This window comes from Cynocephalus volans, chromosome X (assembly GCF_027409185.1).
Source record: "Cynocephalus volans isolate mCynVol1 chromosome X, mCynVol1.pri, whole genome shotgun sequence".
NCBI lineage: Eukaryota > Metazoa > Chordata > Mammalia > Dermoptera > Cynocephalidae > Cynocephalus > Cynocephalus volans.
The window spans coordinates 179,896,218-179,922,609 of NC_084478.1; the positions used below are offsets into that span (position 1 = coordinate 179,896,218).

General features: G+C 49.6%; 1 protein-coding gene across 1 annotated transcript; it reads right to left on the reverse strand.

Moving 5' to 3' along the window:
• Positions 1-5,226: 5,226 nt before the first annotated feature.
• LOC134368658 (F-box-like/WD repeat-containing protein TBL1X) lies at positions 5,227-26,333 on the reverse strand. Its single transcript, XM_063085076.1, has 14 exons — positions 26,253-26,333; positions 25,380-25,562; positions 23,347-23,605; positions 20,993-21,125; positions 20,491-20,632; positions 19,775-19,838; positions 19,557-19,654; positions 16,000-16,060; positions 13,536-13,657; positions 8,756-8,830; positions 8,289-8,416; positions 6,440-6,605; positions 5,925-6,026; positions 5,227-5,253 (listed from the first exon to the last, which is right to left on the reverse strand). The coding sequence occupies exons 1-14, from the start codon at positions 26,331-26,333 to the stop codon at positions 5,227-5,229; spliced, it is 1,641 nt and encodes a 546-aa protein (XP_062941146.1).
• Between the last annotated feature and the right edge of the window lie 59 nt (positions 26,334-26,392).

Sequence of the window (26,392 nt, forward strand, 5' to 3'; positions counted from 1 at the left end):
CATCATCGTCACCGTCTACGACTGTGCCGTGATGGTAGGATATATACACCCAGCTACTGTCCTGAGTGTCTCTGAATAAGTACCTTCTGCTTGAGGACAACTATATTCCTAACCAAAGCCTCAATCTTCAGAGTGTTAACATCAAGTTTTAGGGAAAGGTTAGTCCTGTAGGTGACATCCTCCCTGCCCAGTCCCACTGTCCCCTGCACCTTCTACTCTGTTCTCCACATAGAGCTGGATCCGGATGCCTTGCTTACCTTGCTGTGCATCAGATGCTTCAGAGACACAGGATCCAGGCTGGAAAAATAACATTCAGCCAAATACAAAGTCCTTTTGTAAGGGCATGAATCTGTCCCGCACACACACCTGCCCCTTCTCATGCACATCACAGAGTGACTTCTGGATTTCCGTCAACAGTAATTAACAGCCAGAACCCACAGGGGCTGAGAATACTCTCTGTGAACACAGAAAATGTTCTCAAATTTCCTTTTGGAACAGTACCGTGGTGGGGGCAATTAAGAAAAAAAAAAAAAAAAAAAAAAAAACGGTTTCTGTTCAGTGAGTTGAAGTTTAAATTCCCAAATAAATACATTTAAGTTGGGAGCCTCAATGGGTAAAGGAAAACATTTTTGGAATCCCTGCAGCAAACGGTTACATGTATCTGAGTATTAAAGTTACATAAATCTTGGGCAATCATGTGGACCCAGTCACTTCCTCTACAGGATAAAGAAACACACTGAAGGAAATTAATATGTGACCAGTATTGTCGCCGAAGCCCCAAAAGCCATGTCACGTACGTGTTCATCCTGGGGACTCTGTCACACGCTTTGTGGGCTGCCCACTGAGGGATGGCACGAGATTCTTCCCGGGGGCCTCCTGTGGCTTCTGTATTAGGGTTTAGGGTACTCAGAATGTTACCCCAAAACCACTATCTGGGAATGTGCTTGGTCAAAAACCAGAAGAATAAGACTGGAAGACAAGATAGGTTTCCCTAAAGGTGACAGTTGGTCACTTCACATTTAGTCTCAAGTTGCCAGTTCAAGACATGTGCTTGGGATCTGGATCTGCCAGAATCTGAGTCACAGGCCACAGACACCCTCCACTGAAGCACTGAGCCAAGGTGGGCAGGAATGGCCTTAGCCCCCTGCTTTGTTCCAGCGCAGCGACAAGCTAGGATTGCAGGCAAGGGACACCATGACTTTCTGTGTCACTCACTTGTTCATGAAACCTGATTCTAAGAGTGACAGCATCTGCTGACCTGCCTTCTCTGCCTCTCTGAATCTATTGCCTCCTCATATAACAGGAACTGCAACATCCATGAACTCATTCAATTATGTGACACCCACCAAGTAATTAAAGTGGCATAGATGGAACGTGGTAGCGTCCAGCACAGAGCACATGTCGGTAAATACTGCAACGTGTTCCTCTGCGACAGGCCAAAGTGACCGTCAACAGTTAGCCATGCCCTATAAATTTAGGTTCTTCCAGTTACTCAGGCCTAATCCTTGAACTCAAATTCCTCGCAATCTGCTAACAAGAGAGAATTCATTAGCACTGACTTTTTTAAACAACCGGCCTGAACTAAAATAATGAAAAGGAAACACTTTGTTAAAAAGCACACTCCCTGTGTATGGCAGCTGTTTAGAACAGGCAGGGCTCTTTCCCTACTGAATGTGGCAGTGCTGGAAAGGGGCACTCCAGCCATTTTCTTCTGGAGAAAAGGCTGAGCTGTCTTCATTCGTGGGTGTCCATGTGGCCCCAAGAGTGACCAAGTGACATGGAGAGAGCACACCAACTAGGTTGTCTAATATCAAAATAGAGCTATTTATTCAAGACACTGAATATGATCTGTTGATTTTCTCTCAAAACAAATGAGCTACAACACACAAGATGATTCTTTTTTTCCAAAGAGCGTGAGGGTGAGTGGGGGTGGAAAGAGAACTGGATGGGGCTCCATGTCACTGCAACAGGATCTGGGCAACGCAGACAGGAAGCAGGTCTGGCTGTACGTCTGACACAGATAATAAAACTGCAGAAGCCAGAATTCGAAGCTTCAGTTAGTGGAGTGAGGGGCATTTCTGCATTGGACAAGAAACACCATGAAAAAAAAAAACAAAAAAAGGTGGAACGAGAGGTTAAAAAAGAGAGAAATAAGAAGGAACAAAGACCCTTATGATTGACAAAGTGCACTTCTCTGGGCTACAGGATCTAGTTTTAGAAAGACAAAACCAAAGTCAAGTCCTATGGTGTCGCGCAGGGTCAGAGGTTTCACCCTGTGACATCTGGCCCTTCCAGCCCGGGGCAGCTCCCTCCACAGGTGCATGCAGGACGTGGCTCTTGGTCGTTTCAAATCCAACCAAAGATTCCAGGAAGGATCGTTGTGTTATGTCTGCTTTCGAGGTTGAGTTTGGTCACTAAGACTGAAGCGACCTTCACGAGGGTTTCAGAGCAGTAAGCAACGTCCGACAGTCACATGTCCAGGTGGTTGAACGTGAATCTCCTGTGTGCCTGGCAGGAGGGCACGATGGCCACATGTGTCAGGGGCTCCAAACTAGTCATTGATGGTGCTGTTTGCTGAGGACAGGCACGGATTCAAGGGGCGCCAGCAACACCCTCATGCTTGGTCCCTGTGGCCAGCTTGGGGGTGGCCGCCTCCCTTCATCTGAGGCTCACTCTTGTGCACAGGGATGGGAAGCCTGTTGTCCATGGCCCCAGCCCTCGGCTCCAACCTAACAATCCCGAGGTGCTTGAGATTCATGAGGAGGCTGAAGCCAGCGCTTTGGTGAGACCCTGGCTCCCAACATTCCCAGGAAGATTGTCTAGTGAATCCCTTCCAGTACATCCCGGGTCACCATGCCACGCCAGTCTCTGGTTGCCACGCATAAGCCACATCCTGACCGTGGTCCGATTTCCAGCAGCCGATGCTCTGCGGAGATGAAAACACTCTCATCTGGGAAGGGGGTGATGGTCTTCATCTGGACCCCAACATGCTGCCCCCCAAACCTCACGCACTCTGGGGACAGGAATCAGCGGTGAGTCTGGGGGTGCCGGCTATCTTCAGATACGGAAGTGGTTACTCCATGGGACTTCGGCCTTCGTCACTAAGTGTTCAGGTGACAGAGCCCCCAAAAAGCCTTACTTGGACACAGAGCACTTTCAGGGCTTGAATAATTCCCAGGCCCAGGTGGAGGCCAGTGAATGACCCGGGAATGGCCGATGCCCCTTGGCTTTGGTAGCTGCTCCCGGCCCATTCCAAGTTCTCTAGGAAGCCCTGCACTTCCCAGAAGTCGGTTTTCAGCTCCAAAGAGGGGTGCCGCCCCCTGAATAACACGGTCTCATGGCTGGAAGGAACACACACCAGCGAACCCCACCACTGCCAGCCGCCACCGCCGCTGCCGCCACAGGCCTGCCACCGTCCTCAGATCTTCCCTGGCCCACAGGAAGCCGATGAGAGACAGGCCCGAGCCGTCGGTCCTTGCCCCCTTGCTGATTTCAAAAGTAAGCCAGTGTCAGGTTGTGACAATACGAGCACAGAGGTCACCCGATCCAATGAAAGGAAACTTTTCTAAGAATTCAAAGCCTTGTATATATTTTTTTAAAAAACTAAAAAGATCCATTCTTTAAAAAAAACCCTCTTTCTCCTAGTCTCGTGTGAGAGAAGGAAATGATAAAGACAGCAGAAACGATCAGTGACGCTCTGCCTACAGCGTTCGCCTTTAGGGCTGCAACGCTGCATTTTGCGCATCCTTTTGTCATCATTAGACCAAGTGATGCCCTGGAACCTTGACATCAGCTTTGCAAGGACTGGTCTGGCCCGCTCTTGGAGAAACAACGCCGCTGTGGGTAGGAGGCAGTTGCGGCCACGGCAAGCCGAGCTGTGGCTTTCGATGGCTTTGGTGCCTCTTGGTTCTGGGGATGCTTCCTCAGGGTCAGAGCACACCGTCCTGCATTCACTTCTCTCCTGGCGGCCGCTAAGGTCACACACCCCGAAAGAGGCCACGTGGTTCTTCGTCCTCCCGGCGGGCCGCAGAACCACCCGCTGCTCACCCATAGGACTGACCCTTCCCACCCAGTTTCCTGACCGCCTGTGGAGCTGTATGGAATGGGGGAAGCCATCTCGGGCCCTGCCTGTGTCTCCTGACAGCTTTTCTAGACTATGAATCACACACAGCTCTCTATGTCTGATGGCCATTTGAGGATTTTTAAATTGTTTTAACATAATTTTTTTTTTTCCAAAAATACTCCAGGCTCTTTCTCTTCTAAGTCATTTTTTTTTCTCCTGTAAAAAGTCCCCCTGCCCTGCCTTCTTAACATAAAGCACTTATTATGCACCCAAAGTGCCCTTGAGACCTAAGATCTGTAGCAACTATGAGGACGGGACAGAGAACGGTGAGCGAGGGGTAGGGGAAGGAAGGGCAGGATGGAGGAGGAGACAGATGGAGGGAGGAAGCTGTCCACTGGAGACTTCTGTCACTGTGTCCAGGTGGCTGCATCGACCGAGGGGTCCTGAAAAGCCAGAACACAGCAGACAGAAAAGGCAGAGGGGTTAGGGAACGACAGAGGGAAGACGCAACAAACCCAAAACAGTTTCCATCTCAGACCGAAGGCCCCCAGACGACAGAATTCCAGCTGATAGAAAAACCACCGAACAAAGAAGATTCTAGAAAATAGAAAGTGTTGGGATTACAAAGTTGCGCAATGCATCTGTACAAACTGGTCTTTGAACATCCTTTGCCAGAGCAGCTGTAGTGTCCCAATTGTCAGGGGAAAGAAAACACCAGCGTGAGGAGAGGACGTTTCCCCTTATGGTTTATCACAGCATTTTGCTTCGTTGTTTTGTTTTTTGTTTTTGTTTTTTTGGCACAGCTTCCTTTTTCTTGTTTTCCGTTCAGCCATCAGAGCCTCTTCCGGATGGAAACCACACCGTGCAGGTCTAGCTTCCTGTTTCCTGGGCTGAATGTCCTAGGAGGAGACCACTCTTCCCCCTCTGATATGACTGTGTGTATGCTTTTGTTTTTCCTTGTTTCTTTAGGAACTTCTTGATGAAGATTACAAAAACATATAGACTCCTGTGGCCAGTGACGAGTTGATTTCCAAGTACACTCTAACGCAAGTCATGTTCATACAGTTTTGAAGCTGACAGAATGGTGTCTGGAGAGGGCCACGACCCCACACGTTCTCTGCTGGTCCACTAGAACTCTTGAGTTTTTCTAGAATATTTTGTGTTTACTTCCACAGATCTAAAACACACACCTGGAAGGAAAGACAGAGGCGCCTTTTATCTCGAGAGATGACACAAACGTGCCTTTAGAGCATGGGTCAGTAGATGGTGGCCAACCACCGATTTTTGTGAATAAAGTTTCATTGGAACACAGTCATGAAGGTCAGAGAAGCTCCAAGAACAGGCTAGTGCATGCACACCTGACCAACCAAACTCAAGCAAACAGCACTGGGGGAAACACCAGGGCAAGGACTAAGGTCCACATGGCAGAGTGACAGTGGCAGCATCAGGAACCACAGCCAGATTCCTACGTGGCAAGGTAGGTGGCAGCTTAGGCCTAAGAGCAAGGTCTCCAAGAATATTTGGGGACCCTGGCCTTCGATGTAAATGCCGTGCTGTGCATGGGAGGAGGTTGTGCAGCATCTCTGGGTTCAACCCAGGAGATGCTAGGAGCCCCCCAACCCCAAGCAGTGATAGCCCATCAGGCCTCCAGGTATTGCGTAATGTCCTCAGAGGGGCAGCGCACCCCAATTTCATCCAGGAAATGATGACCAGAAGGACATTCTGCAAGGGCTGAATCGAGGGCCACTCTCAGCTGTGGGGCCACCCCAAGCTGTCCCCGTGCACGAGCTGAGCCCTGCCGAGTGCCACCCCGGCTTGCCCTGACCCCACGCTTGCCCCTGCCACCACGAGCACTGCTTACGGATCCATCGAAGGTGCTGGCGCCCACTTTGTCCCCGCGAGCATTCCAGCACACCTCGAAGATGCCACCGGTGTTTCGGTAGCTGTGGACGAGACTGCCACTCTGCGGAGAAAGCACAGTGACCAGCGCTTACCATACGGGGTGCAGCCCTTCTGCCCGCCCAGGTGCTGCATTGGTCTCGGGGACAGCGGGGAGTTGCTCATAAAGGGGAAAAGAAGGTGGTGGCTCCTCCAAGGAGGGACGTCTCAAAGATGTCTTGCTTGGAGCTGTGAGCCCTGAGGACAGCAGAAGCAGACACCTTTCCTGGGGAGGGAGTGGCCCTGGGTGTCTCTCCCAGGCAAGGGCACAGCCAGGCGGAGCTGGACAGAGAGCCCAGGACTGGGCTCTCCATGGGGGGCGGCAGCTCATTCCTGAGCGCCAGTTCCCTGGTAGCTGTTCTGAGCCCAGGTCACTGCAAACACAGCTACTCGGGCATTACTTTGCAAAGGACTCAACCCCGAGGGTTAAGAGATTACCTGAGTATTCCAGATATGGACACACCTGTCAAAGGAGCCGCTGGCCAAGTACTTCCCGTCGGGGCTAAAAGCGACACTGTAGACAGGTTCCTGGTGTTTGGTCAGCGTGTGGATACACACCCCACGCTCCACATCCCACAGCCGGACCGTGGAGTCAAACGGAGCACTGCGGAGACGGAGGGGACACGTTATAACCTGAGCACGCGGGCGTTTAGCACACGTCCCTCCAACACGGGCCACACCTCACAGGAGCCGACTCTCTCTCCCTGCTTCTAGGTCCATATCGGTGAGCTTCTCCTCCTAAAATGCAACTCAGAAGCGGTGAAAACAAACCATCGTCACAAAACAAACAACTTTTGGTGCTGTTATTACGAAAGCAAATTGATACCCACGTTCCTATGTTTCTGCATTTGTTTAAAGATATAAATGGTAAATACTTTTGTGGAATATTTGTCAAGTTCTCTAAGATGCTCTTACATTGAAAAACTTCAACTGTTACCAACAAATGCAGATAGCCAGGTTTGGAAAAGCAGAGAAGAGAGTGAATAAGTATTTATAACATTTTTAATCCAACAGGAATTAAAACACAGTCACATCTACACATTCGACCACATTGCTGAGAGCTGCAAATTTCAGTTATTTTCAAATTTAAAATAAAATACATATGACAAACCTGCTATCTGGCTTTCTTTTTCACTATAGGGCTGGTACCACCCTTTCCTTTTCGTGTGTGCTCACTAAAGGGTCATTGATGTTCCTAATGGGTAACACGTGACACAAAAGAACCCCCCGAGTCACCAATACATGATTATAGCAAGCGGTGCTGTATCGTAGTCATTTAAGTGGCTTTTAGGACAACTACGTGAAAAAAGAGTATTACGGCCTTTGTGTTGTTCTGTTCAACCACTTGGCTGATACAGGGACTCTTTCCAGTCTTTTCTAAGAAACAAGCTTGGTTGGGCTGAGCACTTTCAACGAACTGCTCCCTCATGGCGCGGCTGGCTGGCCCCTGCTGCCCCAGAGGCAGGTGGCAGGCGTTCTCCCCTTACAGGAGGTGTGTGCCCGCCTGTCACTACCCTCTCTCTGCAGCTACACAGAATAACCCGCTGCTGCCTCCTGGTACCCAAACATTCCCCTTAACTCTCCTCTCTTGTAGGCTAAGGGGACATCCACATTTCATGGGTCCAGATCCTGGTTTTCAGACCCCTAAGTATCTCAGCATTCGGTGTCAGAATCTCTTAAGCTTCTTCTTCTAAGATTTCTTCCTGAAATAACGAGAGTGGAACATTTTACTCTTAACGGGGTCTGGCGAGCTTCAGGGCACAATAATACGCTTGAATGAAGCCTAAAGCCACGTGGTTTGGAGGAGGCCAACGTGGTCACTTATAACCCGTCTTCCCAATTCTGGCGGTGACTTGCTGGCCACTCCTCTCCCTCCCAAGCTTCTGTCTTAGGGGACTCACTATATAAAATGTCAGGTCAAGTCTGGCTGTGGCTGGGAGAACTTTTATCCCTGCTTGAAATCCCTGCCCATGTAAGCCCTGAGTTGAACGAATAAACCAAGCCCAAGGTCCGAGGTGAACTCTTTCCCTTTCCTTTCTCTGCTGTCAGGAAAACCTTCAGCAAAGCCAGGTGCCTGAATCCCTTTGAAAACGTGCCTTCTCCCAGCCTCACTTAAAAGTTCTATCTCTGTCCCTTCCAAAGGGAGCTACGACGTTCAGTGCTCCAGCAAAACGTCCTGTTCTCTCTGTGTATGAGGAAGTTCTGCTGCTGTGCTGCTGACTCAGTGACAGCGGGCCAGGCTGCGTTCAGGAGCCGAGGCTGGGCTGTGCAGGGGTTCTGTCCTTACCTCGCCAGCATGATGTTGGAGTTGGGATTTCTGGTGGCCTGCCCGGTGGGACTCCACTTGATGGTGTATATCTCTCTGCTGTGAGCTTGCAGGTCGTGCATACACGTGTCCTGCTTCATGCTCCAGATCTAGAGAACACAGTGGTAACAATATGAGCAAGCTATGTCCCTCCAGTGAGCCAAGAGACTGCTGGCTGTGAACCGTACACAAGCCATTGGAGTGTCCCAGTGGAAAAAACTGCAGGTCATTGCCCAGGAAGGGCTGGGACTCCTAGCAGGACCCTCGACTGGTACATCAGAGTTCACTGGACGAGAGCTAATCTGACAGTCAGTAATGAGACAAATTACAGAGGAAGGAAGAGGACTCAGTACAGATAACCCCCAAAGGAACAGGGAATGTGAGACTTGCGTTGAGTACTGGGGGCTGTTTAGGGTTAAACAGCTCATCCCTACAGATGCCAACTTTACCTTTAATGTCATGTCATCAGAGCAGGATGCTAGCAACATTCCAGAAGGATCCCATTTGAAAGCATTGACCTCATTCTGAAAGATAGGATGGGGTTGGAAAAGAAATAAAGTCCTGAGATCAGACCAAGTGGCTGTCCACCAGGAGGAAGTACCGCTCTGTCATCATGGTGGCCGTCCACCAGGGGGCAGTAGGAATCTGTCACCATGCCGACCACCAGGGGGCAACAGTGCTCTGTAATCCAGCCGACCATCCACCAGGGGCAATAGTGCTCTGTAATACCAGCAGCTGTCCACAAGTGGGCAGCAGTACTTTCTCATCCTGCTTACCGTCCAGCAGGGGGCAGAAGCGTTCTGTCATCCGGCCGACCATCCACCAGGGGCAATAGTGCTCTGTAACCACCCTGGCTGTCCTCATGGGAGCAGTAGCACTCTATCATCCTGCCTACCGTCCACCAGGGGGCAGTAGTCCTCTGTCATCCCAGTGGCTGTCCACAAGGGGGCAGTAGCATTCTCTCATCCTGCCTATCGTTCACCAGGGGGCATTTTTGCTCTGTCATCCTGCCATCCACCAAGGGGCAGCAGTGTTCTGTCATCCCAGTGGCTGTTCACAAGGGGCAGTAGCACCCTCTCTTCCTGCCTACCGTCCACCAGGGGGCAGTAGCACTCTCTCTCCTTGCCTACAGTCCACCGGGGGCAATAGTGCTCTATCAACTGGTCGACCATCCACCAGGGGCAATAGTGCTCTATAATCCCAGTGGCTGTCCTCAAGGTGGCAGTAGCATTCTCTCATCCTGCCTACTGTTCACCAGGGGTCAGTAGTGCTCTCTCACCCTGCCATCCACCAGGGGGCAATAGTGCTCTGTCATCCCAGTGGCTGTCCACAAGGGGGTAGTAGCACCCTGTCATCCCAGCAGCTTTACACAAGTGGGCAGTAGCACCCTCTCATCCTGCCTACCATCCACCAGAGACTGCTGGTGGGGGCAGTAACGTTCTGTCATCCTGCTGGCCATCCTCCAGGGGAAGCAAGATTCTGTCATCCTGCTGACCGGCCACCTGGGGCTTTCCCCAAAAGCAAAGCACAGAGCCTGGGAGGCCATGCATTTTCCTTTTTCTCACTTTGCCTTTTTCATTTCTATAAAAGCACAGCCATATACCACAAATGAGCAGCCACCCTCATCAATATTTCTTGAAGGGAAAAAATTCCATACTAGGAAGGAAGCAAATGAAGAATTGATGTACAATATAGGTAGCAAATAAAAACACCAAAACCACAGCTGTTTTTAAAATTGGACCAGGAAATCACTTCCCTGCGCTTTTTTAATGCAACAGCTACTCCTTCTATCTAAATCTGCTACATTTTTCTGGCGAGTGGCAGTGGACGGGGGTCAATGCAGACAAACGAAACTCCCCAGCCACGGTGGGGTTCCACGGGGAACAGGAGGCCCATGTGCCCTAAGTGCACGAGCACACGCCAGAGCCCAGAGGGTGGCTCTGTGAGAACACACAGGACAAACAAAACCCACCCAAGGGGCTTGCGCTCCAGTGCAAACAGCCTGGAAATACAAAGGGCAGGGGAGTTCTACCAGGCAGCTCAGCATGCTGGGTGCACAAAGGAACAGGACTGTTCCTGAGGGCCACCAGGGCCCCGAGACCCCGAGGCTAGGCCCTGGGGGACAAAGGCAAATGTACCTGGTAGGCAAGGGAGAGGGGGACACACAGGGAACATGGTTCTACAAAGGAACAGCCTGTGGCAGAGGAACACTGTGCCGCACATGGAGACCAAGGAGAAGGTGCACACAAAAGGGTCTTTTCCTTAGGGTGACTGTAGGGCCCCATCTGCTCAGGACAATCCCACAATATTATGCCTGCTGTCCAGCCCAACAATTAACTAACTTCACACTCATAATTCATTTTCTAAATAATTTCACACTCCTAAGAACTCTGGTTTGGAGGATAAATTATACGGTCACACTACTTTTTAAGGAAACTGAGTTGTGAAGGGTGTAAAGCAAAGAAGTGACAGTGCCACATCAGTGTTCCACATTGCACGGATGGCCTGAGAAAAGGGAGGAAGAAAGCCTGGAGTCCAGGGAGTTGGCTCCTGTGTGAGCCAGGGGAGGATGAAAAGGTCAGATTGGAGAGTGGCATGTGCACAGAGGTGCATGTGAGTGCCCAGGTGTGTGTGAGTGTGCAGACGTGTGTAAGTGCATGGATGTGTATGAATACATGGGCATGTGTCTGAGCATGTGGCCATGTATGCTGGTGTGCATATGTAGACGTGAGTGTCCAGGAGTGTGTGTGGGCATGCATGTGAGTCCAAGGAGTGGGCTCCTATGAGCCAGGGGAGGATGAAGAGGTCAGACTGGAGAGGGGATAACGTGTGGACCTGTGTGTGACTGTGCAGACGTGTGTGTGCACGTATGTGTGTGCAAGTGTACATGAGTGTGCATGACTTTGTGTGCATGTGCACAAGTGTGTATAAGTGTGAGTGTGCATGCGTGTGCACGTGTGTGTGAGCATGTGCCGTGTGGGGGTGTTCATACACGTACATGAGTGTCCAGGCCTGTGATTGGGCATGCATATGAGTCCAAGGAGTGGGCTCCTATGAGCCAGGGGAGGATGAAGAGGTCAGACTGGAGAGGGGATAATGTGTACACGTGTGAGTGTGCAGATGTGTGCATGCACATACGTGCGCACAAGTGTACATGAGTGTGCATGAGCATGCTTGACTTTGTGTGCATGTGCACAAGTGTGCATAAGTGTGTCAGCATGTGGCTGTGTGTGGGTTTTCATACACATACATGAGTGTCCAGGCATGTGAGTGTGCATGCGAGTATGCATGATTGTGCCTGCTTGTGTGTGAGTGTGTATGCATGTATGTGTGTGCGTGCATGTGCTGGAGTGTGGAGGTGTGAGTGTGTGCATGCATGTGTGGGAGTGTGGGCGTGTGTCAATGTGCACAAGGGTAGCTGGTTCTGGCTGCAGATGCTGAGAGGAGAATCTATGGGCAGGTTTCTTGGGGCCCAGGAATTTGGAGCCAGTCACCATGAACTGTCTCCAGCTGAACCCTCCTGGGAATGGAGCGCCACCCCACCCACCCGCCACTTTTAGCCCAAGTCACAATTCCTAGGAAGCATTGAGAAGAGGCTCAGAAGTCTTAGGAAGAAGTAGCTCAGCCACATTTAGCTTGAGGCTTGTTCCAAACGATTAGCCACAAGGAGACCCATTTAAAGAGCCAAGTGGTGGCACGGTGGTAAAGTCCCAGGCACGGCAGCAGGAAATCACATAGCTATGTGACCTTGTACCCTACGGCATGCACAGACTGCGGGCAGTACTATTAAAAGTTTGCAGATCAACCAGGGTTAGAGGAGAAACAAGTTTAGACCAGAAAAAGCAAGTGTCCCTTTGTAACCACAGCCAGATATTCACGGGACAATGGATGCCTGTGCTCCAAAAAAACTTTCTTTTGGAAGCAGGGACGCATTGGGCCGGGAGCTGAGACTGGTGGGTACTAGGGAAAGGCGCAGGCACTGAGGACAATGGAATTGAATTCCCTTAAATTGGGGGCATGATGGGAACTCCCCAGGGGCTTTGATCAGACCCCTCTGCTTTAACAGGGGATCACCAACATCTAATGACATTCTGGGTGCTGGTGAGAATAAACGAGAAGGCACATGAGAGAGCCCAGGTGGGAGCCATGAATTGTCCCCAAGGAATCCAGAGGACATCTGAATGGGGTCGTGGAAGATGGGAAAGATTTTGTGTCAGACCAGGGACATGGTGAGTGGGTGTAAGATGGGGGCTGTGAGAGTTTAAGGCAGGGAAGCATTTCAGGAGTGGCTGAGATGAGGTGTGAGGGGCTGGACCACACGTGTCTTCCAGGAGAACTGAGGAATGGGGGGGTTTGGGACGCTAGAGGGATCTGCTGGGGAAAGACTGGGAAGAGCCTCATGTGCTTAGCTAAAAAATCTGGTAAGACAGCTGCTGCTCATACTGTTCTTTTCTGGTATATGATGAGATTATTTTTTCAGCCACTGGTTGCTTTTACGATTTTCTCTTTATCATTGGTTTTAGTGTTTGCTGACCACATGCCTAGGTGTACAGATCTCTTTCTAGATGTTCTGCTTGGGGTCTGCCCAGCTTCTTGGATTGAATGTTGATGTTTTCCACCAAATTTAGTAAAATGTGGCCACTGTTGCTTCAAGTAATTTTCCTGTTCCATTCTCTTTTTTCTACCCATATAACACAGATATATGTTTAATATTGTCCCATACGTCAATAAGCCTTCACTCATTTTTTCAGTCTTTTCTGTTCTTCAAGTTGTCCATTCTATGATCTCCCTTCTGGTTCACTAACCTTGCTTTTGCAATCTCCAGCCTGCTTTTACACCCATCTAATAAGATTTTCGTTTCAGACATTTTGCTTCTCAGTTCTCCAATTTCCATTTCTTTTTAGAAACATAGTATTTCCATTCTCTGCTGACACTCCCCATCTATTCACTTATTACAAGCATCTTTTCCTTTATATCCTCGTACATTTTTTTCATAGCCTTTGCCACAAAGTCCAACATCTAGATCACCTCAGAGTCACTTTTTCTCACTGCCTTCCCATCACTGGGTTAATCCAACTGCCTAGGGTAGCTGTGACAGCTCAAGAGCAAAGGTCGGCAGAAGAACTGGTCTGCTGTCATGGAATCTTTTGATTCTAGGTAAAAAATATAAAAAGGCTCCCACATCACATTCTCATGAACTCAAGTCTGAAACTCAGAAGTCCCACTTACTGTGTGTCCTTGGAAGGTTTTGACCGGGCGGTCACAGCCAAGTCTGCATACATGAATACACATGTCTGTGCTACAGGAGGCAAAGGTAGTGTTGTCCTGCCAGTCCACATCAAGAGCAGGGGCTGTGGAGCAGGAAAGACAGGGAGGACACTGACATTTATCAACTGTGCACAGAGCTCGGCTGACTTAGAACAATTAACAGCATGGTGGAGAAGCCATATCTAGTAACACGATAAAACATATTCCTGTGTGAACAGACTCTTACTTTCAAAGACCTTAAAGACCCTCTCCTCCGACATTTGCAGGGACAACAAGATGACTCTGGAGAGAGGCCCCGTGGCCCTTTCTGAGCCCCATGGCATGCAGCATCTCTTGCTCCCACGGCACAGGTGAGAAAGGGCAGATGAGGTGTGCCGGCTACCTCCCCCCGCACCTTCCTGCTTGAGCAGTATCACCATGGTGGGCCTGTTAGATTTGTTTTCACAGAGAGAGGAGAAAAAAGAAGAGGAAAAAGATTTCATAGCCTGTGCTCAAGACACCCCAATTAAAAAACCTCCTGCAACCCATTAATGCATCCCATGGATTCAGGGATAATTAGTGTCAACAAGAATCCCATATTAGGGTCGAAATTGGGTGAAAGGTCAGGACTCGTGATGAACAACCTGCCTGAGTCCAAGAGACCCTCTGCTCTGCTGAGGGTTTTGAGGTGACTGCCCTCTGGTCACTCCCCGCTAGATCTATGCATGTCCCAGCTTTCCCTAATCCTTGTTCTAGTGTGAGCCCTGCCCCTGAAGGGACCTCAGAAGTAACGACGATGGGAACAATACAAAGGTTAACTAATGATGCAGTTTAGTTAGGGTCTCATTCTCTACTTTCTGTGTTCTTTGCTGAGAAGGCAGCGGGAAATCCGGCCACTATCCAATGCACTGAAATGCCCAGGGCCATTGTTAAACGCCCAGCCCTTGTTCTGTCCTCAGAGCTGGGTGCCCCAAGACGATGGAAGAACACGTAAAGACCAGGGTGGTGAAGTCAGAGCAGCCAGACTCCATCCTTGTTCTGTCCCTCAGGCAGGTCCTGGGGTCTCAGCTGCACACAGGGATGTTCTGAAAAGCCCTCAGGGGATGCTGAGCATGGAGTGAGACAAGACATCTCAGGCCATCAGCACAGCTACCAGCCAGAGAAGGGGTACAGATGTGTTAGTCCCCACGGCTGTTGTACCTGTGGCCTCCAAGCCTCATGCCTGTCCAGTTACAGGGAGCGGGTCTGCGGCTGAGGGCGGCTGCTCCCACCTCCTCTCAGGCACCCACTAGCTCAAGTGATCACTTGGCACTCCGGGGACCTCGTGGCCATGCACCACTCATGTCTGTGTAGTCTCTGCTCCCCTGAAGCAGTCCAAATGGAACACTCCCTAGAGGCATTTACGCATCAAGTGAGAGGTGACGGCAGGAGTCGGGGGGCTTGGGAAGGAACAGCAAGGGGGAAAGGGAGCTGCTCATGTGATGAGCCCCTTCTCCTTAGGAATCTCAGCGAGTCCCTTTTATTCAGGATCATCACAGGCTGCTTCTGAGAAAGAGAAGCTCTGGAACTGAGCCCTGTGCTCACAGAACCCTGACTGGGAAAGCTCATGGCCTGAGGACTGAGAACAGTGCCGCCCTAGAGCACACGTCACACAGAGAACAGGGTGCTGCCTACATAGCGTTTTGGGCCATTGTAACCAGGTAATGTCTTCAAGTGCCAGGAGCTCAGTTCTTCGAGGCTTAGCCATCAAAGTCTGACCACCCTCTTACGATACAAGCTCTCACCATTCCTTCACTGATGGGAATAGCCCCTGCCTGTGCTGTCCATGCAAACAGTGCAGTTTGTGCTGAGCACCTGCTTAACTCTGGGAGTCTGGAATCCGGGCATGGAGTAGGCAGTGGGTGCCTCCATGTGACCAGCCCCTAATGAAAACCCTCAGCACCAAGTCTCTAATGGGCTTCACTGGAAGACAGCTGACTTCTGGGGGAATTAAGCAGATCCCTTGCGACTCCCCGGGGAGCTCACGACTGTTCTCCCCGGGACTTCATCCCTCATGCCTTTTCCCTTTGCTGATGTTGCTTTGTATCCGTTCCCACAAGAAGTCTTAGCTGTGTATGCTGAGTCCTGTGTGTCCACCCAGCAGACTGCCAAACACGGAGTGGTCTCGGGGACCCCAACACAGCAGCCCTCCTGGAGCAGCAGGACAGAGAAGCCTGCCCTGGCTCTTTGGCTGGTTCCCAGTTGTGTTTCCAGACTCGGGACAGGTTGGTGTTGAGGCATCTGTACCTTGCAAACCTGAACGACAACACTTAACACGAAATGGGTCTCCTTCCCACCAGCGAGGTTCCACAGGCTGCTCCCTCTGTGCGTTCACAATTACTTTAAGGGACATTTCACAGAACTCTGAATCATTACTTTTAAATTACAAAATCAAAACAAACCTCACCTGAATGGAAAGGAAACTGTTGTTTGGCTTCTCCTGTGTGGGCATCCCAAATGATTGTTGTCTGTGCTCCGCAAACAAAGGAAAAAGTTAGTAATTATTCTTCTTGCAAAGTTTTCTCATGAAAAATGCATCATGCAAGAAAAGACAGTGGGCCCTTATTCCTTCTAAACCAGCACAGTCCAATAGACCTATTCCTTTAATTTTTCAGGGAAGCTGTAGGAAGTTCAGGATGAGGAGAGGTCATATTATTAGGAGAAGGGGAAGTAGAGGGGAGTGTTCTTTTCTCTGTAGTTTGGGGGTTTTTAATGGCTGGCTGGTAAGGGGATGTGAACCTTGACCTTGGTGTGACACCGTGCTCTCCCCAAATAAGCTAACTGCCTAGCAGTGTCCCATAGAGGCATCATGTGAGTCACTACACTAATTTTTAATTTTACAGTCACCACATTAAAAAGAAAAAAGAAACTAGTAAATTCATTAACAGTGTATATTATTTCACTCCAATATTGCCAAATTACTATTGTTTCAACACGTAATCAGTATAGAAAAATATTAATGAGGTATCTGACATTCTTTCTTGCCCCCCATCCTAGAGCCTGGAATCACAGCGTGTTTTACACAAAGCAGTTTGGACGGCCACATGTGATGAACTATAGCCACATGAGCTGGTGGCTACTGCAGCGGACACAGCAGCCTTAACTGATACCTGAGAAAACTACCCAAATCAATGGTGATTCCCCCTCATCCCAAGACGCTAAAAAACCTGTATCAAAACATATCTAAATGTTTTTTCAGCAGTTTTCCAAATGAACAGCTGCACAAACAGACATTTCTGGAAATTCCCCTGACCAACACTCCATGAACCAGGACCACAAGATGTGGCAAAGCCATCGGATTACGCCCAGGTCAGGTGCTGATTTATGGGTCTACAGTAAGGAAAAAGGTAATCAGCACCTCGGAACACAAAGTAAATCGTGAATTATGATGAACTTACTGATGCTAGGAACATACTTAAAGCAGCAGCCAGGGGCAGCTGCATAAATACCATTGGAATTAAGTCTTCATTAACCGGAATTTTCAACGTCATTGGAAACTTTACACCTGTCTGTCAGTGGGACTTCATAAAGATTTCATTTTAAGAACAGGTTATGTTTTGGTCTGATTGTAGAAAGGTTAAGAGGAATCACTCAGAGCAGCAAGTGTCTTTTAAACATGGTATTCCTACATTTGGGGTCAGCTCAGGACCACATGTCACTGTCTGCAACTGTTTTCTTAATTTGTCAAGCACAAACAAATTTGGATTATATATTGTGAGTACAATCGGTCCTTTAACAACGTGCGGCTTAGGGTACCGACCTGGACACAGTTGAAAATCCACGTGTAACTCTTGCCTTCCCCAAAACTTAACTACTAATAGCCGACTATTGATCTGGCGCCTTACCAATAACATTAACATTCAATTAAAACATGTTTTCTATGTTTTATATAGTATATACTGTATATTTACAATAAAATAAGCTAGAGAAAAGAATATGTTATTAAGAAAATCATAAGGAAGAGAAAAATACATTTATAGCATTGTGCAGTATTTACCAGACCAAAAATGTTCCATGTATAAGTGGACCTGTGCTGTTCAAGGGTCAAACTGTAAGTACACTCACAAATGTCTGATACAATTTCACATACTGCAATCAGTCACTGGAACATTTAGTTGACGTTTATGTTAAATATACATTGAACCGAAGAAAACATTTCACAAAAGCTTTGAGACTGTGAAATATATTTTTGTCACTTTGGGTTAAGCATACACTGAAGGTTACACCAGCATCCTCATAAATTACATTTTCTCCATGGGTATTATGTTCAAGGACACTGTTATTATTCCTGCCATGGTTGACTAAGGAGTAAAGAGGGACATATATGAACCAAAAGACTAACATGATTCCAAATACACATTTTACTGATCGTACAGTCCGTCACCTGGTAGAGTCAAAATAAATAATCGGTGAGAAACACACAAATGAATGTAAAATAAAAGATCCACCAGGTGAGAAGGAGGCCAGGAAACGATTTAGAATGCTCGGCAAGTCAGAGGGCAGAGTTACTGGTAAGCCGGGGCCTGATCCTCCGCCACACTGCACCAGCTGTGTGTCATTAGACAAGTTAATAAACCTCTCTGGGGCTCCAGTTCTTCCTCTGTAAAATGGGATTAATCATACTAATACCTGCCTCGATCTTGAGAGTATCGGATGGGTTAACACACATAGTAGTAAAGTGCTTGCTGTAAATATTAGCCATCATTTTCATGAATTATTTTCATAATTCAAGTGGCAGTTACCGATGGCCTGCTGAAGGCATGACAGAGTGCTGTGTATGTGTATTACTTGAACTAGAACATCTTGGGAAAAATTTGATGGTAGTTACATGACACATATAGTGTGTCAACCACAGCAGCTTATCTTTTCTTATATTATAATAAATTAGTCTCCAAAGTCTGAATGAAGAGTTTCTTGGCTTAAATATAGAGAAAAGGAACAAATGATTCATTGACCTACACAGTTATATCCACATACAGGCGCTGGCACTCTTTTTCTGTCACAGGCCACCTGGTAAATACCTTAAGCTTTGAGGGCCAATGGTCTTCTGTTGCAAGTGCTCAACTCGGCCACTAAGGCGTGAAAGCAGCCACCGACAATTCTCAACAAATGGGAGTGGCTGTGTATCAATAAAATTTAATTAAAAGAACAGGTGATGGGCCAGTTATGGCCTGTGTGGGCTGTACCCTGCCAAGTGCACCCATGACTTCTCCAAGAGTGTGATGATGTTTAGAGTTCGTTTATTATTTTATATTAAATTTTACACTTTGAATGAACAGAAAGCAGTAACAGAGTAAAGTTCTCAAACTATCATGAAACCAGTGTAGTTTCTGTGGGGGAATGGTTCTATGTCTCCTTCCTCTTTGTTCTGGGATCTTCCACCCCATGATGGCTTCGAGAGGCACCTGGCTCTAATGCCATCACGTCTCTCTGGCAGCCCTGTCCAAGTGCAGAATAAGGGAGTCCCACTTTGGCTCCGTGGCCTGTCAGGGGACAGTGCCCTGTCCCTGGGTCCATTTTACTCCTGCTCAGGAAATGTGTAGTCTACAGTGGGAAGCAGGAGCTTATCAAATTAGGAGAGCAGAAGTCTGCTAAGAGAACAGTCTGTGTCACTAACATCACTCTAGGGGTGAAAGTTTACACAGAGCACACCCACACCACCTGCTCTGTCCAGCCATTGATAAACACAGTCTGGAGATTTTCCTCTCTTTATCATTGAACTATGAACCTCAAAAGAAGGGACACTTTGCACAGAGGTCTGTAGAACAGTGGAATTTACTGACAGAGATTACGTGCTATAAATTAACACTAAGATCAAAATTACAAAAACAAAACCTATACAGGTCCTTTGGATTTCTTAATGGGAAGGAGAAAGCCTAAGAATTCAAAGAAAACACCGTGTTATCTGGAGACTGAAAATAAACATGTATAGATCGAAAGTATGTGTTTTAAGTTAATACTCACTTTGTCTACACCAGCACTCAAAATATAATTCCCCTTTTTGTTCCATTTCAAGGCAAAGATGGGGTCTCTATGTTGGCCTAAGGTGCTGGCCAGGATACCTGTTATGTAAAAAAAAATATAGACAAACATGTTGACTTCAAAGTCATGGTCTGTTCACTTCACGGTTACATACAGAAGCAGGTCCTGTCCAACCCCAACACGACAGACGCAGGACTTACCGTCTTCCGTCCATATCCTTGCAAAACCGTCGTATGAACCTGGGGCCAGAAGTGTCCCATCGCTCTGCGGGCCAGAAAGAGACACAAACCCACAGAAGCAGCTTAGTAGTGGTGGCACCAGAAAAGCACACAGAAATCGCCAGGATCTGAAGTCTAGAATATTCCTAAGCTGATAACTGATGCCACGTTAAGAGACTAATGGGTTATCTCTGACTACGTCAGCACACACTGCTGTTAAATTAAATGCAAGGCATGTGGACCAGTAAGCAAGAAAGCCACACTGGAACAACTCACATTGTGTGCTGTCTAATTAAGGACAGAATTTAAAATACCTACAGAAAGTCATCCTAGGACTTTGCAGAAAGCAAAAAGAAGTTGAACGGCGTGTGTCCCATGTATAAATGCACATAGCAGCTGGTCCTGAGCTCTCAAGGTGGAAAGTTTGCATTCCTGGCTGCTTGTCACAGCTCCCCAGCTGAGCCATCCTGGGGTCCCACGTTCACGCCGTGAGGTCCCCCTCACAGCGCCATCAGGCTCGACTCGCTCATGCGTGCTGACCATGGGAAGGCACGGCCACCCAACACCCAGCTCGTTCTGTGCCCGCCATGGCCTCAGCAGGAGCTCTTGGAGATGGGGGGGCACCTGTGAGCCCGCAGCTCAGGGCAGGGCCACCGCACACTGACATTTCAAGGGGCCTGGGTGTGGAAGATGCTTACGTTCCAATCCAGTGAGGTGATATCTTTGTTACTGGGGACATCGTGTCCCTCCTCCCGTATACAGTGCCTAAACACAAGCTGGGTGGAGTCCCCGTTGCTGTGTTCATTAAGGTTCCATATCCTGGCCATCGAGTCTCCAGACCTGCAGAATAAAAACACACGCACCTCAGCTCTTGGTGGGAACAGCTCTTTCCACCCCTCCCATGCACCCCCCCTTCTCCCCATCTCTGCATTTAGCAGTTTTAAATGTCTTTGCTCCCTATCCCATGCAGAACACGGTGAGAAATATCGACTTTACAATCCGACAACACAGCGAGGAATGTCAACTTCACAATCCGAGACACACAGAGCTGTGGAGTGCACAGGACCCGCTCCGGATCTGCTCATGTCAGGAAGACGTGACACAGGAGATCAGACAACAGCACGTGTCCCCTGAGGCTGAATGCCAGAGACGAGCAGGGATTCCCCTGACCCTGGAGCGTCCCCCACCTGACATCCTCACCCAGAATCCAGCAGATCGCTGACAGAGTTCCAGGCACAAATGAACACCTCGGACTCATGGCCCCGAAGGACTGTGGCTTTGTTGGGTGTAATCTCAACGTCCCCGTCAATTTCCATGGGTTTCGTGTGATTATCTGTTGTAGGAAACACAAAAAGGCACGTGGCTTATCAATACAAAAGAAACTCATTCTCAGGGGGCTTCTGTTTTAGGAACACCTTGTTTTTATGTACTAGGCGTTACCATCTCGGACGATTATAACTAAATCATGGCTTTGTGGGATTGGGTATTTTATGTCTCTTTGTATTTTGCCAGTCTTCAAATTTGAGTGAGGAATATACTAATTTATTCCTTAAAATTGGGGCCAGTCAACTAAGACCCATGGGCCAAAACCTAGCCTGCTGCAGCCTCTCCTCATAAATAACGTTTAAGTTATTTACTGACGCCCACATATTTATGCATTACCTGCAGCAACTGTTATGGGATGAACCGTGTCCCCAGTACCTCAGACAGTGACTTTATTTGGGGACAGGTTCTTTAAAGAGGTGATTAAGGTAAAATGAGGTTGCTAGAGAGGGTTTTAATCCAATACGACTGATGTCCTTATAAGGAGAGGAGATTAGGACACAGACACACACAGAGGGACGACCATGTGAGGACACAGGGAGAAGATGGTGTCTACTAGCCAAGGAGAGAGGACTCAGGAGGAACCAGCCTGCCTCACCTTGAGCTCAGACTTGCAGCCTCCAGGCCTGTGGGGAGAAATGTTGGCTGTTTCTGCCGCAGATATGCGGTGCTTTGTCACAGCAGCCTGAGCAGAAGAGGACAGCTGCTTCTGCATTTCAAGACAGAGTTGGGTCACTGTGACAGAGACTGCCTGGCTCTGAACGCCTGTGACAGCCACTGTCTGGCCCCTTAGGGAAAGTTTAGTAGCCCCTGCTTTACGGGAAAGAGAAGGCAGCAGTCCGATCTAACCAGCACCCAGTCAGCAGCAGCTGAGAGTTTTGTAATGCAGTGTAGAGCTGAGTCTGCTCTTAAATCTTCTTGTTCAGGTATTTAGGTGGAAAACCCCAGAAGAGAAGGACTCACTTGTCTGTGGCAGGTAACCTAAGATCCACTGCTTCTGGATCAACACATAAAAATATGAAAATGCCTGGTGACCGTGCTTGGATTGAGAATAATGACACAAAATCTTCACAACCTACCCTCAGGAACAGTGAGGCTGTGTAAAAACGCTACTTCTTTTATGCTTCCCAAGTTCCCATGTGGCTGGGAGAAGATGAAGAAAAGCATAATGATCTTCCACGTTTGGTGGATCCATCCCCTGGTGATGGCGAGAGGACAGCTGGCATCCCAGCCAGCCGTGTAGTGGGGGCCTGGGACTCTGTAGAGGCGTGCAGAGGAGGCTGTCACGTGCTCACTTATCCACAGGCAGCCGTGGCATGCTCCAGCCCCGACAGGCTGGTCTGCAGACCAGGTGTGAGGTGCTGAGAAGGGGGTCGAGGCAGCTGCTGCAGAACTTAAGAGCAGTGAGCCAGGGTGTATTAGCCACGTGCACGAGCAAGAGAAGGAGGCTGGGCTCCCTGGGGCAGGGATCAGTGCCCAGACGCAGCCTGGGCAGAAGAACTCCCACTCCCACGGCCACAGCAGGGAACAGCCTCCAGAGGAACAGACCAGTGATGGGGAACGGGTAAGGAGCCGACCTCAGACCAGAGGGGTGGCAGAATGGCTCAGGTCCTGGATGTGGCACAGGCATGCCTTGCATTCTGACTTTGGGTCCCAGGACAGGGCACCTCTTTTGTCTCTGTTGTTCTAGTTTTAAATAGATTTTCTGATGTGGGAGTTAGTTGGTGGAAGGTGCACCGGGCCTGAGCAAGTTTTGTGATATGACTGTCGAGCTCTGACTCATCTGCTGCATACTCTTGGGCGATTAGCTAACAGGTTTAACCTCCCGGGGTTTGGCAATGACCAAGTAAGATGATGCCTGGTGTCCGGGGCGTGGTGCCCTTGCACTGACCGTGGGCTCGACTACTAGACCATAATTTGGCTGAAAACCCTCTGCATGGAAGGCTGAGAGAGATACTTGCTTATGTTGGACAGTGAGCATCTGGTACTTGTCCCTGTTACACGCGAGCCCTCAGGAGCAGGGCAGCAGGATTTCTTAAAATCCAGGATGTGTGTCGAGAAGGTCGGGTCTAAGGATTTTGGTGACAAACAGGGAACCTGAAGGTCTTCCGGCCAGACAGTAAGCAAGCACTGGAAAGCAACTGGTGAGAAGTTGACAGCGGGCAGATCTCTAAGAAGTCGTTGCATTCGCCCAGCTTTAGAAGCACAATAAAGCGCCAGAAGCCCCACACTTACATACTGCGTGTGCTCGTTCTCCTCCCCGTTGACCGTGGCCTCTCCGTTCTTTGGTGGATTTTGCTGGGAAACTGCTGCCGGGGCTGCCGTGGATGCTGCTGCAGCCGCTGCTGCTGCCGCTGCGGCCGCCGCACTGGCCTGCTGCTGCGCGAGCTTCTCGCGGAACGCCTGCTGCCGCGTCTGCACCACGTCGGGCATCACGGCGTCTATCAGGGACAGGGACTCTATGGGGCGGCCATCAAACACCGTGCCATCCTGGGAAAGTAAGCCAAGGGCAGCCGTCAGCACCCGCAAAAGAGGACCTCCAGGACCAGACTCTGCCTTCCAGGTGGGAGAGGTGCAGGAAGGTGGCCCAGAAACTGAGACGCCTGGGAGCTCAGGGGCAGGGGTCGGGGGTCGGCGGAACCAAGCAGGTGCCTGGACTGTAGGGGCAGGGCAGAGGGACTCCATGGTGGGCCAAGGACAGGGAGGTGGACAAGGGGAACCGTTGATGAAGAACCAGGTATGATGGCTGTCCCGAGGGAGACTGATATTTTGTAAGTGTCAACCTGAACTGGGGCATTAAGGACATGTGAACGTGTCTCCTTTATTCCTAGACAAAAGTGCTATATCCCTGATGCAAGGATTCTCAACAGGGGCAGGGGTTGTGTATGGGGGGAGTAATTTTGTCTCCTTGGGGGACATCAGGGAATGACTGGAGACATTTTTCATTGTCACCACTTGGCGGGGGGTCTACTGGCAGCTGGTGGGTGGAGACCAGGGATGCTGGTCCACATCCTCCAGTGCACAGGACAGTCCCCACCACAGAGCAGGGTCCAGCCACAAATGTACATTGTGCTGAGCAGGAGAAACCCTGCCTGGTGCCATGGCAAGTGTGGAATCTCTTAGAACCCACTTTTGTGGGAGGAGTAAGTCTTTGGAAGCATCGGCCCCGATTTAGAGATGCCTGCAGCATTCAGGATTTCCTTCCTGGTGCACGTGCCCATCTGATCTAATAAAATAAGCACTTACAGCTACTTGAAACGATGCCCTGGATTCAGGGTTTAGACCGAATACAGCCACAATACAACCCACAATGACCTTGTTTAGTTCTGATTCACATTTTTTGGTTTTTTTAAAAGATGACCGGTAAGGGGATCACCCTTGACTTGGTGTTGTCAGCACCACGCTCTCCCGAGTAGGCTCCAGTCTGGGCCTCTGATTCACATTTTTGTCTGAACATCCTTCAATTCTCTGGTACTATCAAAAAAATTTCTGTACACACTTAAAAGTAAGACGTGCTTTCTAAATACTCGAATCACATGAAACCCGCAGTGCTCAGGGTGCTGCCTGGTGGACGGACAAACACATTTTTGTGTGCTCTGAACTTGAGGAAGGCAGGACAGAGCTGGGACTCGTGGACTCATCCGTGGGACTCAGCTGAATCCCGAGAGCACAGATGAAGGGGCCAGGGAGGAGAAGGGAACTGCTTAAAACCCAAATAACTGACTTTCAAAATTCCTATCAAATCGGCACAGCTCCAATCTAGAAGGTGGGAGGGGATACAAGAGAATCTGTATGATTTTAATTGATGGTTTTTGTTCCATCTTTCCCCGGATCAGCTCCACAAGGAGCACAGTCGTGAAACCAGCACCTGAAGTCACTTTGACACAGGGCCATCATCTCTCTGTCCCTGACTGTCCCTCTCTCAGGCTCCCAGGAATGCTTGGGACCAGAAGCGTTTCACAATGTGAAATTATTTCTGAGTTTGGAATATTTGCATTACACTTACTGGTTATGCACCCCAAATCTGAAAATCCAAAATCTGAAATGCTCAAGTGAGCATTTCCTCTGAGCATCACACTGACGCTCAAAAACTTCAGATTTTGGACCATTTAGGATTTCGGATTTGGGATGCTCAAAGTGTATCAAAAACCAAACAAGCAACCCCAGCTTGCTCTCAGACGCCTGCAGGAAGCACACGCGGGCTTTGGACCGGGGTCCCGAGCCCCCCGCTGCTGGGAAGCCCAGCCCCGCACCCCTCACGTACCTCGTTGATGCTGATCTCAGCCTCCACATACTGCAGCCCCTTCTGCAGGATGGAGATGAGGGCGGCGGGCGGCACCAGCGTCCCGTTGATGTTGGACTGGCTGATGTGGCTCTCGATCCCGAACGTGAAGGCCGAGTGGGAAAAACCTGCAGCGAGAGGGAGGCCAGGCAGGTGAGACCAGAGCTGGAAGAGCGGGCACAGCCAGCCAGCTCTGAAGGGGGCGGCGCGGATTTGAACCACGCTTCATTAACGGGGTGGACACTGCTGCAGGACTCCCGGCTTCCGATGTGGAGCCAGGCAGGCAGGAAAGGGCAGGGGGAGAGAGACGAGTGTGAGATCAAGGAAGACTGTGGAAGGGATGAGATGCCTTCATGGGAGGACCCTTTCAGTGCTATTAAGAAGCAAAAGGGAACAGAGTGGAGGCGGCCCCACGTGCCCTGGATGGCTGTCTCTTGCAGAAATCCCACTCTGGGCGTCCCCCGACCCCTCGGTTCACATATTCTTTGCAGGAGCTCAGTGCTGCAGCCTCTCTGTGTCCCCTTCCTCCCCCAATGTGTCTCCGTTACTGCCTGTGTGGAAGCTGCTTGGCAACTCAAAGGAATTTTGGATGAAGGTTTTTAAGGAAAAGTTCAGAAGAGCCAGGATGGCTACTGCGTGTGGATGACAGCGGCGTTGCGAAAAGAAGGCAGTGGCATGAGGCATGGAAGGAGGTGCTGGGGGTCCACGTAGGGGTCTGAGGGCAGTGGGGAAGCTGCAACAGCCCCTCCTCAAGGACAGGAAAGTGGCCCCCTGCTGTCGGTGGGGGGATCTGCGCAGCTGCAGGTAAAACAGGCAGCCTAGTCTGGTGGGGCTTGATCGCCCCGTGTGGCCTACAGGCGGCCCTGGGGTGCTCGAGGGCTCGTAATCCCAGGGAGGTGAATGCTGTGGGGGGATCCGAGTAACCTGGACCCCCATGCTGGGCTCCCTGGCCAGAGGTGGGGCAGGGCCTCTCACTCCGTTTCTATTGTCTGCTG

Excerpts from the sequence above, each read along its gene's own strand:
- LOC134368658 (XM_063085076.1), bottom strand. The coding sequence starts at position 26,333 with ATGGGGGTCCAGGTTACTCGGATCCCCCCACAGCATTCACCTCCCTGG. Across the intron at positions 19,839-20,490 it reads TCACCTCACTGGATTGGAAC|AGCGATGGGACACTTCTGGC; the intron begins GTAAGCATCTTC and ends TCTGGCCCGCAG. Across the intron at positions 6,606-8,288 it reads TCCAACATCATGCTGGCGAG|TGCTCCGTTTGACTCCACGG; the intron begins GTAAGGACAGAA and ends CCGTCTCCGCAG.